Source organism: Choristoneura fumiferana, chromosome 2 (genome assembly GCF_025370935.1).
Source record: "Choristoneura fumiferana chromosome 2, NRCan_CFum_1, whole genome shotgun sequence".
In the NCBI taxonomy this organism is placed as follows: domain Eukaryota; kingdom Metazoa; phylum Arthropoda; class Insecta; order Lepidoptera; family Tortricidae; genus Choristoneura; species Choristoneura fumiferana.
The window spans coordinates 14,843,949-14,862,110 of record NC_133473.1 but is presented as its reverse complement, the minus strand read 5'-3'; the positions used below and the strand labels follow the sequence as shown (position 1 = coordinate 14,862,110).

Sequence of the window (18,162 nt, the reverse complement as noted above, 5' to 3'; positions counted from 1 at the left end):
GAAACATACTGCACTAGCAGACCGAAGGCAAATGTGTAAAATAGAGTTTTATCCTTGTTGAAATAAGCATTGTAATAAGACACCTCAAAATGGTAAAACGATCCGCTGACTGCAATTATCCAAATCACGGTGTATATTTTTTGACTAATATTTACTGTTGTGACCATATTGTTGGATATATCTATGCAGCTGGAACCCAAAAGTAACTGCAAATAGTGGACTGGAGAGATCAATTTAACAAAATTCACGTCAAGCGAATTTTCTGTCAAAAAATCACCGAGCGGCATTTTTAATAGCCTAGGCTTAGGTACGTCTAACACGTTCTAATATAAGACTGACACTTAAATGAACCGAGGAAGTAGTTTAATTTTGTAAATTATCTAAATTTGTGGGTATTAAATTAAATCGCCTTACCAAATGACCCCATATAGCAATATTGCGATCATTTAAAGTCATAGAGATACTTAATGTCAGTTTCATTTCACTGACTAATTTGTTCAAATGATGTCAAACAAAGCCAGGATTGATAGGTATGATCCTATACCATGCTACCAACATTTTTCATATGCAGATGACCCACTGTGGAACCTTTTCGTAGAAAAGTCATAGTTTTTTATTATGAGTATAACACTAACTGTGAGAACGTTCTACGGTGGGTCAGGAATCAAATGGTTCGACTGTACACAGTACTAACTAACTACAAAACTTTGTATTAGCTAGTGGAGCGGAGTATTTTACTAATTGATTCAACTTTTTCGTCCCCCTAGAGACAAGACATAAATCATAGCGTTTTAAAGTTAATAAACTAAGTACCTATCTTTATGAAATTATTTGGATTGACGATTGGGAAGAACGCACGTGCTTAGTCAACAATATGGAAGAATTATCGTCAGAAATTTTGGAGAAAGACTTAATCAAAATGTTTCGACCAGTCCATACTCTGCAGAGCTGGCTGGGTTTCCAGAGAGTGAAAATAAAGCACAGATTCGTTACCGCTCCATCAGTTTACTATCAGTTTTATAGCAGTACCATATGGCTACTCAGCATTATAGCCACCGCCGACTTTGTGTTTTACTGTGAAACCAATTTACAAGCTTTAACCTCTGTTGTTTTTCTTAAATATGGTTTCCTCGTCAACGTTTTAATAAATGCCGTTAGTGCTTGGCGGAACAACTTTCACAATGGGAATCTAAACAGCCAACTTTATGTTAAACTTCAAAAGATCGATCGTATTTTTAAGATGAAAGGAGCTGCAACGTCAAATCAGAAAATGTATTCATATTCTCTCACTATAACAGTGATTTTTGTCATCTTATGGTTTTCATGCATTTTGATATTAAATGACATAGCTATGAAAAGCTTATGTCCTTCGGTGCTATTCCTTCAAATTATGGGGGTTGGAAGCTACATGGAAATTATACTAGTGTCCTTAATGTTGAAGTTCCTATCGTTGAGGTTGGATCATATGAACACAATACTGGAAAAAGCAACGAAACATTTTAAGAACAAATTACAGGCAGTAAAGATGTCGTTTTTTACTAAGGAATTCGACCAAGAAAAGACGAAAGATTATAATGAGCTTGCTCTTGGCATGCATGGCATCTTAGATGCTTTGAACGATATCATTAAATTGTTCCAATTTCCGGTAAGTCAGTAATGAACGTGTTACTTATATGACACTTCGCGATTTTTAGTTAGCTACATATTTTAAACTGTAAGTACTTAGATAAAGTAACTTCCCTTGTGTCTGCTTGTTACCACAGCCGTTACAATCTTGTTACAATAGATAAATACGGGACCATTTTAAGCTTATTGTTATTATTTTAATTTATTATATTAATTTAATAACCTTGACTAATAATTCTTACAATTTCAACAGATTTTGTCATTCACATGCCAAGTGATGATTTGGGACTTCACGTTAATGCAAAATGTGGTAACTGCGATCAAAGAAAAGGTATGTCTACGTACGAGATTTAGTTAGGAGTAAAAGTAGGTACAGTATGTCTATGTTATTAATTAGAAAAGCGAAAACATCAATTTGAACTATAATTTCAGACCGCTAACACAAACTACATAGCAATATCTGCAGCAGTACTTCTGATGTTATTGGTAGCAGTGTTTGTTGTGAGTTATCTCGCAAATACTCTAACTTCAAAGATGCATCAAACACGAAAACTTTGTTTCAATATATTGTCTTTGACATCTGCTAATGGAGGTGTGTCTCGTGTGTCTCTATCAATCTTGATGACTTTTGTATAACAGATATATTTACAGTCTCAGCACCAGTTATAAATGTTAATTGTATTTTTTCTTAATTCACGTTCCGCTCTGTGTCAGAAGAAAGGTTTTTAGGGTAAAATTTGCTCTGTTATGTAAAAGTCACGTTAGGTTAGAGGTAGCACATTAGGTATTAGTTAAAAATAGAACAATATTGAACGATACATCAGTAATTTGATTGCTTTAGAATGATAAGTAATTGCGCATAAACGTCGCTCTATGATTAGCGCACCGGCGCCGATAATCATCTACGATAAACTTTACCATTGATTAGCCCCTAATGCCATTACTGGCATTTTAGATAATTTCCTTTCATTTTAATAAATTTGCTGAATTGCCTTAATTTTCTTCCAATTACTTATACATATCAATATTGACGAAACATGTGATGCTTGTTGTTCAAAAATTTAGGTTAATTTAATTTACTTAACATTTTTACAGATAAAATGCATATGAGAGCTCGGCAAATCCTCATGCTTGTGGAAATAAAATCGACGTTCGCGATATACGACGTTTACACTGTCGATAATCGGCTACCATTGCACATATTTGCAATATCTGCTACTTACACGATTGTTCTTTTGCAAATTGCTAATCTTTGATCATGGTGCAAAGAAATCCTTTTTTGCATGTTGTGAGTGTCAAGTTTGCGTGCCTCCCAACAATTATTTGTATTAAGTTATTAAAGGTAATTTCAGTTGGAATTATTTAGTAGGTAGTTACGGTTATTTTATTATCTTTTAACAACGTTATAGCAAAGCCTAACGCATTAAACTAACTGAACAAGAAACTAATAATGGACGGGTTACTACAAATTAGTAACCTGTCGCTTTCTACTGGTATCACACGTTTTCCTTAGATAGGTATTTACTGATAATCACTGTTATGGCATTAACGCGATGGGATCAAAATGAATTCATCGAATTTAGTTCTCCTGAACATTCTGAAGATAATATTTTGGACGATGATTTCATTAAAGTGTTCGAGCCCTTTCGTAGTTTTCAAAAAATACTGGGATCTAGCCGCGTGGACGTTAAAAACCGTTCAGTGACGGTGCCTACAATTTACCAAAAATGCTATACAATTTTTTGCATAATATTAATGTCAATTTCTTTGATGTATCTTCTACGCGTTTATTATTTGAGGTTTAACGACAAGCGTTATTTTTTAATGTACTTCCTATGGATGGGTGGAATCTCGGCAGCGCTTATAGTTTTCTCAACTAACATAATACACACTCGGTTCATGAACAATAAGAGTAATGTGGAATTGCTTATTAAAATGCAGAAAATAGATCGTATAATGAGAACATATCATACCATGATCAACGTCACTCACTTCAAACAAAATCGGAGGGTGGTATTTGCGTTGGCTATTATCTTCATGGCCATTTTTCTTCTGTCACTTTTCATTGCAAGAGAAGAATTTGGGGTTTTGGAACTCGCCGGAGCTACGTATATTTTGCAGACTTTTGTTTTCGAGCTGAGTAATTGCTCAAGCCATATAAGATTCTTCGACATAAGAGTACGCTTGATAAATTCCATTATTATTAAACATTTTAAAAGAAGACGTTGTAGTATTGAAGTCTTGAGTGAAGAAAGTATATCAGCAGTTCAACTTGCGGATAATTCCGCAGAATGGCAAGAATTTGAGACAAGTGCCACAGATGTTTATATAAACGAGATTTTTGTCGGTTTCGCATCCTTTCAGGATCAATTTAGGTTTCAGGTAAATTCATTTTCAGGTTTATATACATTATAGAATTACTTTTGCAAATTACACAGATGGTAGTGTTAAGTACATATCACATTGTAAGTTACTGTTTTTCAGATTTTTGCATTTTGTGTGGTACTTGTTGCTTGGATATTGTTCACCTTTGAGTATGGAATATTTACATTGCAACATAGTTATTTAAACCAGGTAAATACTTCTCCACCAAACTATCAAACGTAAGAGTACCTACTTAAGCAATTATTTATTTCATTAAAAGGTTTGATAATCTCCTCTCGCCATCTCGGAAAGACCTATAATATGCTATTTAAGGGCATCAAAGACGATATGTTCGTATTGTTCATTGATTAATAAACTTTATAAGTTTAAAACCGTATGTATATTTATTTCAGCGTATCGTGCTTCTTGATTACCTCCTTTTGCTATCACTTTCGGCAATGGAACTGTCTTTACTCCTGGTACTCTGTATACACAGCGAATCGTTTTTCCGAGAAGTTTACAAAACTAAACAGTTGTCGATTCTAGTTATGTCACGTTACGTGGATGGTAAGATATTTTGCTCTGTGTAATGTATATTCGTATTTGTGATTCAGATCAGCTTGATTGAGGATCTGAATCTTTTGAATCTTCAGATTCAGTTCCCCTGTACTGCCGTAGGTACCGTTCTGAGAAGAAAAACACGTGTTCGCCGTAGATTCACCACAAGTAGGTAGGTACGCTGTTGAGGAGGAAATTCTGCCCAATTGGTCAGACAGGGGTGGCAATTTTTTAATTTGTCAACATTATTCTTCCTGGCATGCATTTAGGGTAGGCAGCACTACGATGGCGTACATCGAGGGTAGGCAGCACCAAGGGTGGCCTGCATTGAGGATAGGAAGCACTAACGGTGGTGTGCATTGAGGTTTGGCAGCACTATTATGACGTGCATTATGGGTAGGCAGCACGAGCACTGCCTGCTGTTAAGGCTGACGCTGATGCGTAAATAGCAGTGCCGTTGCAGGCGCGAGCTATCAGCTGTCTACCCTGAACCTACCCACTGCCCAGCAATAAGCGGTTGAATTCTGCACTAGACAGAGTTGAAGGCAAAAAAACTTGTTGGTAATAATGTAATAAATCATCTTGGCTAGACCCATGGGTTACATATTTGAATATTGAAAGTTTAAATACCTACGGGTAAAATGTCGATGTTCAAAATATCGATGTTCAAAATATTGAAATATCGAAAATTAAAATAACGAAAGTTTATATCGTCGAATGGTTAGATAACCTACGTCCAATATATCGAAAATATATTTATCTACAAAAGTGACATCGAAAGATATAAATAAGTACAGAGTATCGAATATCCTATATATGAACTATCATGTGACTGGATCGACGGAGCTTCGCTTCGCGGAGCTCCTATTCCGCTCAGTTAAGGCGCTTCGCGCCTTGACGCAATACTAAACATAACCAAACCTATTGAACATGAATTACCAAAAATGTTTGGTTCGGTTAGGTTAGAACTGTGACCACAACAACGCACGATCCGAGCGAGCGAAGCGAGCGTGCCGCGGCAGCGGCCGGCGCGGTGAGTGCTAAAAAATACTAGATTATGTAAAATAAATGCTATTAAGAGAAAGAAGCAATAAATAAAGCAGATTTGTATGTACGATATTTTAATCAATAGGTATAATAAAAAAATTAAATTTTTGCATATTTTAGACATCGACATTTTAACCGTAGGTATTTTAATTTTCGATATTCAAATATGTAACCGACCAGTGACAAATGAATTTTAAACCACCACTACACATATACCATAATAGAGAAATCTCTCTTAAGGCGAATGTTATGCCACATAGTATACCACTGGGGGATTAATGCGAAAAAGAGGGCACGTATCTGAATTTCGAAATTTGAAATATCTATAGTTAAAATATCGACGGTCAAAATGTCGAACCTAACCTACTTTCGATATTTTGACCGGCGACTTTTTAACATTAGATACTTTAATTTTCGATATTCAGATACGTCCCCGAAAAGGATTGTAGTATGCGATAGATCTAACAAGTAAGCAAGTACTTAGCATTAGGAGTTTACTGTGACTGTTACTTTATTTCAGGGCCTTTGAGGAAAAAAGCCAAGAACATGTTTAAACTAATAGAAATGTCGCCGCCATGTTTCTCGGTATACGGGATGTGGACCATGGACGTGTATCTGCTGCTGCACATTTTTAATATCATAACTACTCTGATTGTTACTATCCTGCAGCTCACGTTTTAAAATGAGAATACTTACAAAAATTTCGAGACACTAAAATCCAATACCTAATCTTTTTTTGCAACTTTCGTTATTCTGTTGGATGTGTAATACCTGTTTACCCATACCTCCCCGTTTCTCCCTGCATTAGGTCGGCCCATAAATATCGTGCACTGCACATCTTTTTTCATCATCATCATCTTTTTTCAGCATCATCTTTGTTACATTATCAACTATTAAAATAAAATACATATAATAAATAATTTGAGAAAAATTATGGTTGGTTTTTATTTTATTGCTTAGTTATAAGAAAGTTCGTTAATTTTTAAAAAGAGTCAATGAAAGGTTATGAGGAGAGTTAATGAGGCTTGGGCAGTAGTCCCACGCGGGCCCAGTGCGGATTGGGAACCATAAATTGAATTGCTTCGCAGGTTTTTGCAGGTTTCCTCACGATGTTTTCCTTCACCGTAAAGCTCGTGGTTTTCAATTGTACCTAATACCGCACATGAATTTCAAAAAACTCAAGAGGTGCGAGCCGGGGTTTGAACCCACGATCCTCTGCTTCAGAGGCCATAGGTCAAACCAGTCGTCCACACGGCTTGCACGAGTATGGGTTCAGAACCCTAGAAATTATTCCTTTTTAGGGTTCCGTACCTCAAAAGGAAAAAAACCGGCTAAGAGCGTGTCGTACACGCCCAGGATAGGGTTCCGTAGCCATTACGAAAAAATTTCGTATTGTGTAATGAATCTTCCAAGTTTAAGTATATTTTATACCGTAGGCTGCTATTTACTCTTAAACTACTAATAATTGTCAACCAATCTTAGCGGCTATAATTTTCCTTGTAAATTTGATATATTTACTACCATTCTGATTTTTTTTTTAATTTTTCCACACAACAGTTTAGATTATAGAGGTGGGGGACGCTCGATTTCAATGAAAATGTAGACTTTAAAGCTGAATATTTCGCAAACAGATCATTGAATAGAAAAATTGTCTTAGCAACCTCCTAATGGTTTTAAAAATCCCCACAATATAGGATTAGTCGAGAAAAAAAAAACCCCCAGTCTATGGGAGGTACCCCAAAAAATTTTTTTTTACTATTTTTAGAGTTTTTATTGTACCACTTTGTCGGCGTGACTGATATGTATATTCATGTCAAATTACAGCTTTCAAGTACTAACGGTCTCTGAGCTTACCCGCGGACAGACAGACGTACAGACATAGATAAACTAAGTGTAATAAGGGTTCCTAGTTGACTACGGAACCCTAAAAACGGAACAGGATCACTTTTTGTCAAGCTGAAATTTATATCAAATACTGAGGTCTACTGTCCCTTGGAGCTGTGAAAAAATCTAACTTCTAAGCCAACGCAACCAAAAGTGCAGCCGTTTATGCTGCAAATTTCCGCAATTTTTCGAAACTCGCAAGGGAATCAAAACCTACAGGGTACTTCCCGTGAACTGAGAATCTTAAAATTTGGTATGAAGATAGCTATTATAACACAACAAATTAAAAAAGTCTGAAAACCTTGATTTTTATTTTAAAAACAATATATATTTCAGAAAATTAAATCCATAATCCTAGTGTTAGTCCTCCTAACACAGATGCAAAACGCCTACTGGGAGGCCTCTCCATTTGTCACCCTACCCATTAATTGTGTGGAATGAAATGAAGCATTTTTGATTTTGATTTTGATAATTTGTTGGTAATAAGGTTGACTTATAATACTATGTCAGTTAATCATAATCAAATATATCTGTCTGTCTGTAAATATTAATGACCAATATAATCTGACCCCACATTTTGCTTAAGAGTAGGGTATTAAATCACTCGGAAAAAGCGAGAAATATCTTCAAGACACGATTCCCGTTTACTTACATACCTATACATGTGTACGGAACCCTCGGTGCGTGAGTCCGACTCGCACTTGCCCGGTTTTTTATTTTGACAAATTAGTTAGATACATACTATGGTCACGTAAACATAATAATATCTTACTTATTGTATTGCTTGAATTATTAATATTAAAGACATAAAATATTATGATAATAATGTTGCATTAGCTAATGGTAGTTTTATGCCTACTGCGAAACTATTAATTATTTTTAAAGTGAATTATATTAAGTACGATATAATGTTGAACACGCTCACGCGATTGAGCACCACGCAGTTTGCCCAAAAGTCTCTTGCAATCATGGCTTTACTTCAAAGCAGGGTTCAGAATGAGCATCTTAAAAAATCGTCAGAATTCCTATCCAATGACATCTTAGACGAAAATTTCGTTAAAGTGTTTCAACCCATTCGTGTTACTCAAATATTTTTGGGATCTTGCCGCGTCCATGTCCACGACCGATTCGTAACCACACCTACGATTTTACAAAAATGTTACACGATTGTCTGTGTGGCTGGAACCATAGCGTCAATCGTCCAGTTGCTCCAAAATTACTACCAGAGGTTTTCCACCTCTAACAACAAAATTGCTGAATTCTATGTAGGCGTCGTGGGTGGTATTATTCTTGTATTTTCGATGAGCATAATCAATGCTCGATTTTTTAACAACGAAGGTAACGTTAACCTCATAAATAAAATGCAAGAAATAGATCGTCTTATGAAAATAAATAAGAGCAAGAGCATTAATATCAAGCACTACAAGTACAATCTCAGCACGACTTTGACTTTGAGTGCTGGTACTTTAACCATTTTGGTATTATCATTAATATCAACAAAGGAATTTGGATTTACTGAGTTGATCGGATTATCATGGGCGATACAAACATTTATAACAGAACTGTGTTCTTGCTCTAGCCATATAGTATTTTTCACCGTTAGAATACGTGTTATAAATTCAATTGTAACGAAATATTTTGAAAGAGAAAATATCAACATGGAAGTACTATGTGGACGATGCAGGTCGCAAAATGCTGAGTGGGAAAATTTTTCTTCAAGTGACACGGATGTTTATTTGAAACAAATATTTTACGGTTTCACCATTTTCAAGGATCAATACAAATTTCAGGTAAATTTCCTTTTCATAGACTACTTATGTATTATTTGTTTTGTAAAGTTTTGAGTGTTTTAAAAATTATCAATAGGGCCGGGAATAAACATGCCAGTAGCTCGCACGCTTGTCATATCTATTTTTAACCCGCTTAAAAAAAAGGAGGAGGTTATTCTATTCGGTTGTATTTTTTTTATAGTTTGTTACCTCAGAACTCCGTCATTTATGAACCGATTTGAATTTTTTTTTGGGTTCGTCTAGGAATGCTATCAATTAGGTTCCATAAGCATCAAATCAGGATCTGATGATTGGATCCTAAGGAAATCGAGGGAACTCTTCAAATGTTGTAGGGACACCTATGGTAATTTTGATATATTTAGTAGTAACTCGTGCATTTGCTCTTGAAAATCATCATTTGGTGAAGTGGAACTGATGATGAATACCACAGTTGACCATCGGAGTTACACTCAATAACAAGTATTGCATGGGTTGAATTTCAATTACTTTAACACAGTTGCTAAGCAATTTATGCTCCTCGTAATGCATATGTGAAATGGAATGGGTGGTGAAGCACCAGGACTCCTCAATAATGAACGTCTCTGCATCGGACAAAGCAATTTTTGGTAAAAGGTGACGAGCAGTTGGCATTAAAGTATTAGATTACTTACACTAAAAAGGGTGAAAAAAATTGTTTAACAAAAAATTGAACCGACTACAAAAAACCATGAAAATAATTTTCTACCAGTCTGAAGTCGGTGCCTCAGCACGAGCCAGCAGGAGTGATTGAAGCCCAATATGTAGTACGTAGGCGGAAGCGACTATAGGTCCACTCCTGCTGGCTCGTGCTGAGCCGTGGTGCTGAGGCACCGACTTCAGACTGGTAGAAAATTATTTTCAAGGTTTTTTGTAGTCGGTTCAATTTTTTGTTATAAAATTTTTGTACTCAGTTGGACGTACGGGCGATAGCTACAGGCACAAAAATATGCAAGCGTCAGGCATGTAGGTATATTCCCGGTCTTAGTTAGGAGCAGTGGTTATTTTCATTTCACTTGTTCTATTTTCTATCAAACAGATGCTAAATTGTTTTCAGATACTATTGTTCTGCAGCGTATTTGTTGCATGGATTTTATGTACCTTTCAATATGGAATTCTCGCCTTAAGAACCAGCACTGACAAAGTAGGTTCTCTATGTTTTGTTTAAAAAAGCTGCTATAGACACAAATACAATCCCACTAATATATATTATAAATGCAAGTTTTTGTCTGTTTTTTTATTTATTTATTACCTTTTGACGTCTAAACGGCTGAATTGATTTACATGAAATTTTAGTCCGGGGAAGGACATAAAATTGTTTTTATCCCGCCAAATTACATAGTTTCCGCGGATAGTATATCTAAATGCGAAAATTTGTAAGTGTGTTTGTTACTCTTTCACACAAGAACAGTTTAATAATGATTTAGTTAAATTTAGGATGCAATACCTGGATTCTGAAATAACAAGTAGACTACTTTTTACCGGATTCTGAAATAACAAGTAGACTACTTTTTACCCGACTGCCCGAAGGAGGGTTATGTTTTTCGAGCGTATGTATGTATGTAAGTATGTATGTATGTGGGTATGTATGTCCATTTCTTTGGTCTTTGCTGCAGCCTAAGGCAGTTGTCTCACCGCCGGCGAGGAAACGATTGGCTATCGACTATTTTCTCGCTCAAGAAACGAACAAAAGATATAAGATGCTGTGTGAGTAAAAGAGACATACCTATATGTTAATAGTTGATCGCTGGCGGTTCACACTGCCGGCGAGAACTCGCTTTTCATCTTTTGTCGCAGCGACAAGAGCTATAAAACTCGCTGAGCTATAAAACTAGCTCAGCGATACTCGCTCAGCGCTGTTAGCTTGGCGGCCGCCCGGCTCGAGCGAGTGGAGCGAGTAATCGCCCGTCGTGCTCGAACACTCGCTTTTCACTGCTAGCCCACTCGTTTCTAGTTACTCGCTCTGCTCGCTTCTCGCTCATCGTCGGCGATGGGACAAGTGCCTAAACGGCTGGACGGATTGTAACATAATATGAGCTATCATTGGATTCGTCATAACTGTCGGAGTGACATAGGGTATATAATATTTCAAAATGGCGTCTGCGAAAAAAAATATGGCGAAGTAAGTAATAAAAAAAAAATCTTTTACATTGTAACAATATGGGAATCAAATGAAAGCTTATAATTAGCCCATTTTAAATATGGATTATAATACTTTTAATCTACTATTTTCACAGAAATATCAAAAAGTATAAAATAAAAAACATTAAATTTAAAAAATCAAAAAACCCGACTGCCTTAAAAATTAAAAGGAAGATAATAAGTCTAGTGGTCTAGAACTCTATCAAGAAGCTCATTTAAGGTTCAACGGTCGGGACCCATTCAAATCGTAACCAGCTCAAAAAATCTTCGTAATGGGTCCAGACTGTTGAACCTTAAATGAGCTTCTTGATAGAGTTCTAGACCACTAGACTTATTTTCTTCCTTTTAGTTTTTAAGGCAGTCTGGTTTTTTAAATTTAATGTTTTTTTCCCGATATTCCCGCGGAATTCCAATTTAAATTTTAGATCTAATGCTAAATGATATAGGTTAGTAGGTACAATATACCTATTTAAGATGTTTCGCGTAAGGCAGGAGTTTCGGAAACATATCACGAAGTATCACAAGGGGGAGGTTGTGGTGCCAATATACCTGCTGAGCTGGCAACGTTGCATTTTTGTTAGTTTTTCTCGATTACTCCATAAAAATGTAATGAAAATTAAAAATGTGGTCTACTCCATCCAATAATTAAAACGAACAAATGCTTATTAACGGTTTTTAATGAAAATAAAAGTCTATCTATCACGCATAATTATTGGAGTAGACACATTCACTTATATAATAATATAAAGAATAGTTCTATCAGACCGCGTTATTAATATTCAGTCAATTTTTGTGGAATAATCGAGAAAAACTAACAAAAATGCAACGTTGCCAGCTCAGCAGGTATAAACGCTCTTAAATCATCGTCTCATTTCAGTACCTGATGTGGCTCAACTTAATAGAATTGAACGTGTTGTCACTCATATTAGCCGCCCTACTTCTAGTACTGTGTGTTCTCAGCGAAGTTTTCTTCCGAGAAGTTTACATCACCAAGAAACTGTGTGTTTATGCGCTGTCACGTAGCACAGAGGGTAAATACCAATTGTCATTACAACAACCTACATCCACACCACCGTTATACTTTTATAGAGCAACATTGTGCACAATGTAACATTAGGTTATCTGTAACTGACGTATTATTTTATGGGTTAACTAGGTATTTAAATTTGGTAAGTAGTTGATAGTTTCCTAATTTTGTCGTATTGCACAATGTTGCTCCAAAAAAGTTAACTGCCGTGTAGATGCACCTTTTGGTACAGATTCTGGATTTGATGTTTATAACAGAGTTAATAAATCTAGAATAAAAGATATGAAAAATTCTGCTTTGTTACAAGATTAGGTTTCATTACGACGAATTCATTAAATATTAGAAATGAAATCTAGTTGTACTTACCTATTACTACTCTACTACTCTACTGCTTGCTCTATTGCTTTTACTACTCTACTTTAGACTACGTATTTTACAAGGCGACTGCTTACAATTAGTCGTGAACAGGAATATTTTTTTCATCACACTTGCTCGTCAACTCGTCATCTCGTCAATGATGTTATTCCATGCCTTATGCTTTCTGGAAATGTTAAAAAGATTTATTTTATTAGTAAACTAAGGTCAACGTGAAGAGATAAATTATGGCATGAGAGAGAAAAGGAGCAAGATACTAATAATTACGTATAGGTATCAGACAAAGATGAAGTATATCTCGCAATGGCGAAGCGTCCTTAGAACCCTATTCCCACCGGCTTGCCCAATATTTACAAAATAGGACAACAGGACATTCAGTATTTAGAAAAAATGTAAGCGACCTCTGCTTCGGCTTAACTATGGAAATAACTGACGCTACGCCACTATAAGTACCTATCTCGTCTCATTGGCTTTGCCTTAAGTAATACAACCTTAATTTCACCTCGTATAGTTATTTATTCGGTTGTTTCATATCTTGCACTTTATTTTAATCCATTTCTATACTTCGTTTTTTAGCATTAGAAAGAAGGTAAGCGATCTTGAAGTGTCTTTTTATTGAAAAACACTTTTAAAAATAAGTCACAGCAAATCGTAACGATTAGCAAGGACATTATGATCATTTACATGCTTTTGGTATCATAAGTAATAGTTACTATTTTTTTAAAAACGTTTTTCAATAAAAAGACTCTTCAAGATTGTTTACCCTTTTTCTAATACTAAAAAAAAACTATAGTGGTCGGATCGACTTGAAATTTGGTATACATGTGTAAGTTAGACGAAAATGCTATACAGTCAAAAAAAACAATTACTCAACAAAAAAATCTTGTTAAAATTATTTTTTTACAAAATCTTATTTTTAAACAAGGTTGACGTATTTTCAGGACCTCTAAGGGAGAAAGCCAAAAGAATGTTGAAGCTGATAGAGGAAACACCACCGAGCTTCTCGGTGTATGGAATGTGGCGCGTGGACGCACGGCTCCTGCTCAACATATTTCAAATAACAACATCTTTGCTGGTTATAATACTACAATTTGCTTTCCTATAATCTTCAAAAGCTAGAGTTGCACGGTAATTGAGATTATTAAATAATTGCTAAAGAGGTTCAGGCGTGTTTCTAACAATTTGTTAATGTGTTTGATAGCCCAATTATAATAGTTATTTGTGCAACAAGAGAGCAAAGTTGTTTTTTGTTGCGAGTGTTGATTTTGAATCCCGAGTAAGCGAAGGATTCTATAATTGAATCACGAGCGTTAGCGAGTGATTCTAGGTTAGAATCCTGAGATCAGCAAGGGATTGAAATACACGAGATGCAAAAAAACTTTGGTCTCGTGTGACACATACAATTTTTCACCTCAGCAGCGAGAACATAATTTAAATGTAACATAAGAATAAAACCACATATACCTCCCTGTTTACAAAACAAACACATTTTTTTAAAATAGAATCCGATTATTATCAAATATAATAATTACATTTAAAACCATAAAAAGAGTCCAGTAGCTACAATACAAATCGCATACTCATAACATGCAATCTTAACTTCTTGTACTAATGTCACACTTATTTTTTAATACTGCAAAAAGCCTCATCTCGGGGTAATTGAAAAGGTTGAACAATTAAACCATTAAATATGATTTTTATTAAGATTTCTATTACATAAACATAAATAGATTTGTTAAAAAATCATTCAATTTAACAATTAATAATTATACTGTAGAGGCAGTATACGGAATTCTTTTATAAAAAAAAAAACAAGAGAAGCGGTTTTCGTGCAACGAGGTTGCATACTTTATTAAAAGATCGGGAAAATTTACATTTTGGAAATATTTCGATATATTTTTAATACCAAAAATTTAATTTAAGTTTGTAATCGACAAATTTGATCCTATCTCTTGTTTTTTTCGAGTTGAAGTGAAATGACAGATCAAAGTAAAGTTCAAATATTTGGAATTCAGTGAGTAGACCCAGCACTGTACTCAGTATTTAAAAAAAATTATTAAAAAGTTACTTTGTCTCACGGAGTGAGCAAAATGCGATTTTGCTCACTGATTTCTCATAGCAAAACCTGCCTGTTTGAGGTGCTGAGGTGAAAAAGTTATTATCGTGTTTCTAGTTGGTGTATCGAAGGATACTCAAAAAAAATCTTTCCAAGTTTCAGGTAGGTATATGTATACTCTAAAGGTTTTAGCTAATTGCATCATTCAAATTACGTAGACCGTTTAGTATAGAATAGACGCATTAGGTATAGTGTAAAAATAAAAAAGCGCGTACCTACTGTCATGGCTGTAATTGGAAATTCAAACAAAGATAAACTGTATAATTTAAGAATATTAAAATATGTCTCACAATATAATTTGGATGAAAGTTTTACAAGTCTTTGCTACGTTTCGAATCCTACAAACAATTTTGGGTTCGTCCCGCATCAACGTGAAAGATAACTTCATTTCAGCACCTACTGATTTACAAAATTTGTACTCTTTTCAATGTATTCAACTATCAGCCTCTCACAAACATATCCCCCTAGATCATCCCCTAGTGCATCTCTGTATTACTTTAGGCCCATCGATGCCAAATTTCATGTCTCTAGCACCAGTAGTTTAGGCTATGCGTTGTCTGTCTGTCAGTCAGTCCATACTAATATTATAAATGCGAAAGTGTGTGTGTTTGTATGTTAGTGTGTATGTTTGTCCGTCTTTCACGTCAAAACGGAGCGACGGATCGACGTGATTTTTGGCATTGGAAGAGTTCCATCGATTTGCCTAGGACCTTCTCATCAGATCATGACTTGGTGACAATGGGGAAAAAAAATAATTGGTAACGTCCTCTTTTTTTGAAGTCGTATAAAAATAGGATTCATTTCAGGTACATACGTGGTGGGCGTGGTGGCCTAAACAACTATCAAATTTAAAAACTGAAAATCTTAAGTTTGAATAAATACCTATTTCAACTAACTAGATTTATTCCATACCGTAGAAACCCACTTCGGTTAGCCGTTTATTAATTTCTTAATGCCTCAATTCGATAATTCAATAACCATCGTTCGTTAATTAATCGCTTGTTAGTTATTAACGTAATAAAAATGTACTCCTACAATTTCCTTCCCTTCAACTAATTACGACATTTCAATTAGAGATATAGATTAGAAAAGACACATTTGTTGACGTACTCGTAAATGTGAAAAGGAAGGCACTCGAACTGCGACGATGGTTCTCAATGTTCTCATTGAAGGCAGTCACGAAAGTAAACAAGATTGTTCAAAATCGTTCGAAAGCCTATCGCGAGATATTTTGGAAGAAAATTTTATTAAATTATTTGCGCCATTTCGTTTTGTTCAAAAAATATTGGGATCAAGTCGCGTCGATGTGAGGGACCGATTCGTTACCGCGCCGACCATCATGCAGAAATGTTACTCGCTTGTCTTAGTAGGATTGTCGATTTATTCTACCGTCAACCTCCTGCAAAATTATTTTATGAAGAAACTTGTTACTGACCGATCAATGATCACTATATACACTGAAAAATAATTTTACGTTCTATAGTAAACGGATTCACATTAACGTAACGTTTTGTACATTACAACAACCGTTTCAAAAACAGTTAAATACAAAACAGTCAAATTAACTGATGGAACATTTGAAATTAATGAAAAACGTTAAAATTAAACGATGGTACAACGAGGTTGCATACTTTATAAGAGTAAATTGTAACATTTCGGAACATATCGCTTCAATAATCACTAAAACAGTAATTTCACCTCGGTTTTTGAACACAGTAAAGCTAACTAATCATGATTTCGCATATAATGCTAAAGTTCAAACAGTATTTTTTATTAGGTTGACCGATTATCACTTAATTAAAACAGTAAAAAAAACTAAGAACAAAGTAAAATTGAGCGGGATATTCGTTCATTTACTCGTTTTGTTGCAGTGAATTTTAATGACTTGAGTTTATATTTGAGAAGAGCAGCAGTACAATTCCGGAGAACACAGTAAAGCTAACTGATCATGATTTCTCAATAATGCCTGTGTTGTAACAGTAAATTTTAATGACTTGACCGTTATCACTTTTAGATCAAAACAATTTAAATTCAACGGAGAACACAGAAGCTGACTGATCATTATTTCGCAAAAATTACTGTATTGTAACAGTGAATTTTAATGACTTGACCGTTATCACTTAATGATCAAAACAGTAAATTTAACGGAGAACACAGTAAAGCTAACTGATCATGATTTTGCAAAAATGTCTGTGTTGTTACAGTATATTTTAATGTATTGAACGTTATCTCTTAATGATCGAAACGGTACATTATAATGTCTTGAACGTTATATCTTATTGATCAAAACAGTAAATTATAATGTCTTGGACATTATCACTTGCTGATCAAAACATTAAATCATAATGTCTTGGACATTATCACTTAATGATCAAAGCAGTTGATTTAACGGAGGACACAGTAAAGCTGACTGATCATAATTTTGAAAAAATTATGTTGTAACAGTAAATTATAATGTCTTGGTCATTATCTCTTAATGATCGAAACAGTAAATTATAATGTCTTGGACATTATCACTTAATGATCAAAGCAGTTAACTTAACGGACAACACAGTAAAGCTAAATGATCATGATTCAGCAAAAATATCTGTTGTAACAGTAAATTATAATGTCTTGGACATTATCACTTAATGATCGAAGCAGTAAATTTAACGGAGGACACAGTAAAGCTGACTGATATAATTTTGCAAAAATGTCTGTTGTAACAGTGAATTATAATGTCTTGGTCATTATCTCTTAATGATCAAAGCAGTAAACTTAACGGACAACACAGTAAAGCTAACTGATCAGGATTCAGCAAAAAATATCTGTTGTACAGTAGATTAAATGTCTTGAACGTTATATCTTATTGATCAAAACAGTAAATTATAATGTCTTGGACATTATCTTTAATGATAGAAACGGTAGATTATAATGTCTGAACGTTATATCTTATTGATCAAAACAGTAAATTATAATGTCTTGGACATTATCACTTGCTGATCAAAATAGTAAATTTATAATGTCTTGGACATTATCACTTAATGATCGAAGCAGTAAATTTAACGGAGGACACAGTAAAGCTGACTGATCATAATTTTGCAAAAATGTCTGTTGTACAGTGAATTATAATGTCTTGGTCATTATCTCTTAATGATCAAAGCAGTAAACTTAACGGACAACACAGTAAAGCTAACTGATCAGGATTCAGCAAAAATATCTGTTGTAACAGTAGATTA

At 34.8% G+C, this 18,162-nt stretch overlaps 2 protein-coding genes across 2 annotated transcripts; both read left to right on the top strand.

Moving 5' to 3' along the window:
* Positions 1 to 183: 183 nt before the first annotated feature.
* On the top strand, positions 184 to 2,925 carry LOC141445499 (uncharacterized). The gene is made up of 4 exons (XM_074111339.1): positions 184 to 202; positions 852 to 1,645; positions 1,880 to 1,967; positions 2,722 to 2,925. Exons 1-4 carry the CDS (start codon positions 184 to 186, stop codon positions 2,880 to 2,882), a joined length of 1,062 nt encoding a protein of 353 aa, XP_073967440.1. The 3' UTR covers positions 2,883 to 2,925.
* Positions 2,926 to 4,421: 1,496 nt separating this feature from the next.
* Positions 4,422 to 6,393, top strand: LOC141445495 (uncharacterized). The gene is made up of 2 exons (XM_074111336.1): positions 4,422 to 4,557; positions 6,065 to 6,393. Exons 1-2 carry the CDS (start codon positions 4,449 to 4,451, stop codon positions 6,274 to 6,276), a joined length of 321 nt encoding a protein of 106 aa, XP_073967437.1. The 5' UTR covers positions 4,422 to 4,448; the 3' UTR covers positions 6,277 to 6,393.
* The last annotated feature ends 11,769 nt before the right edge of the window (positions 6,394 to 18,162 follow it).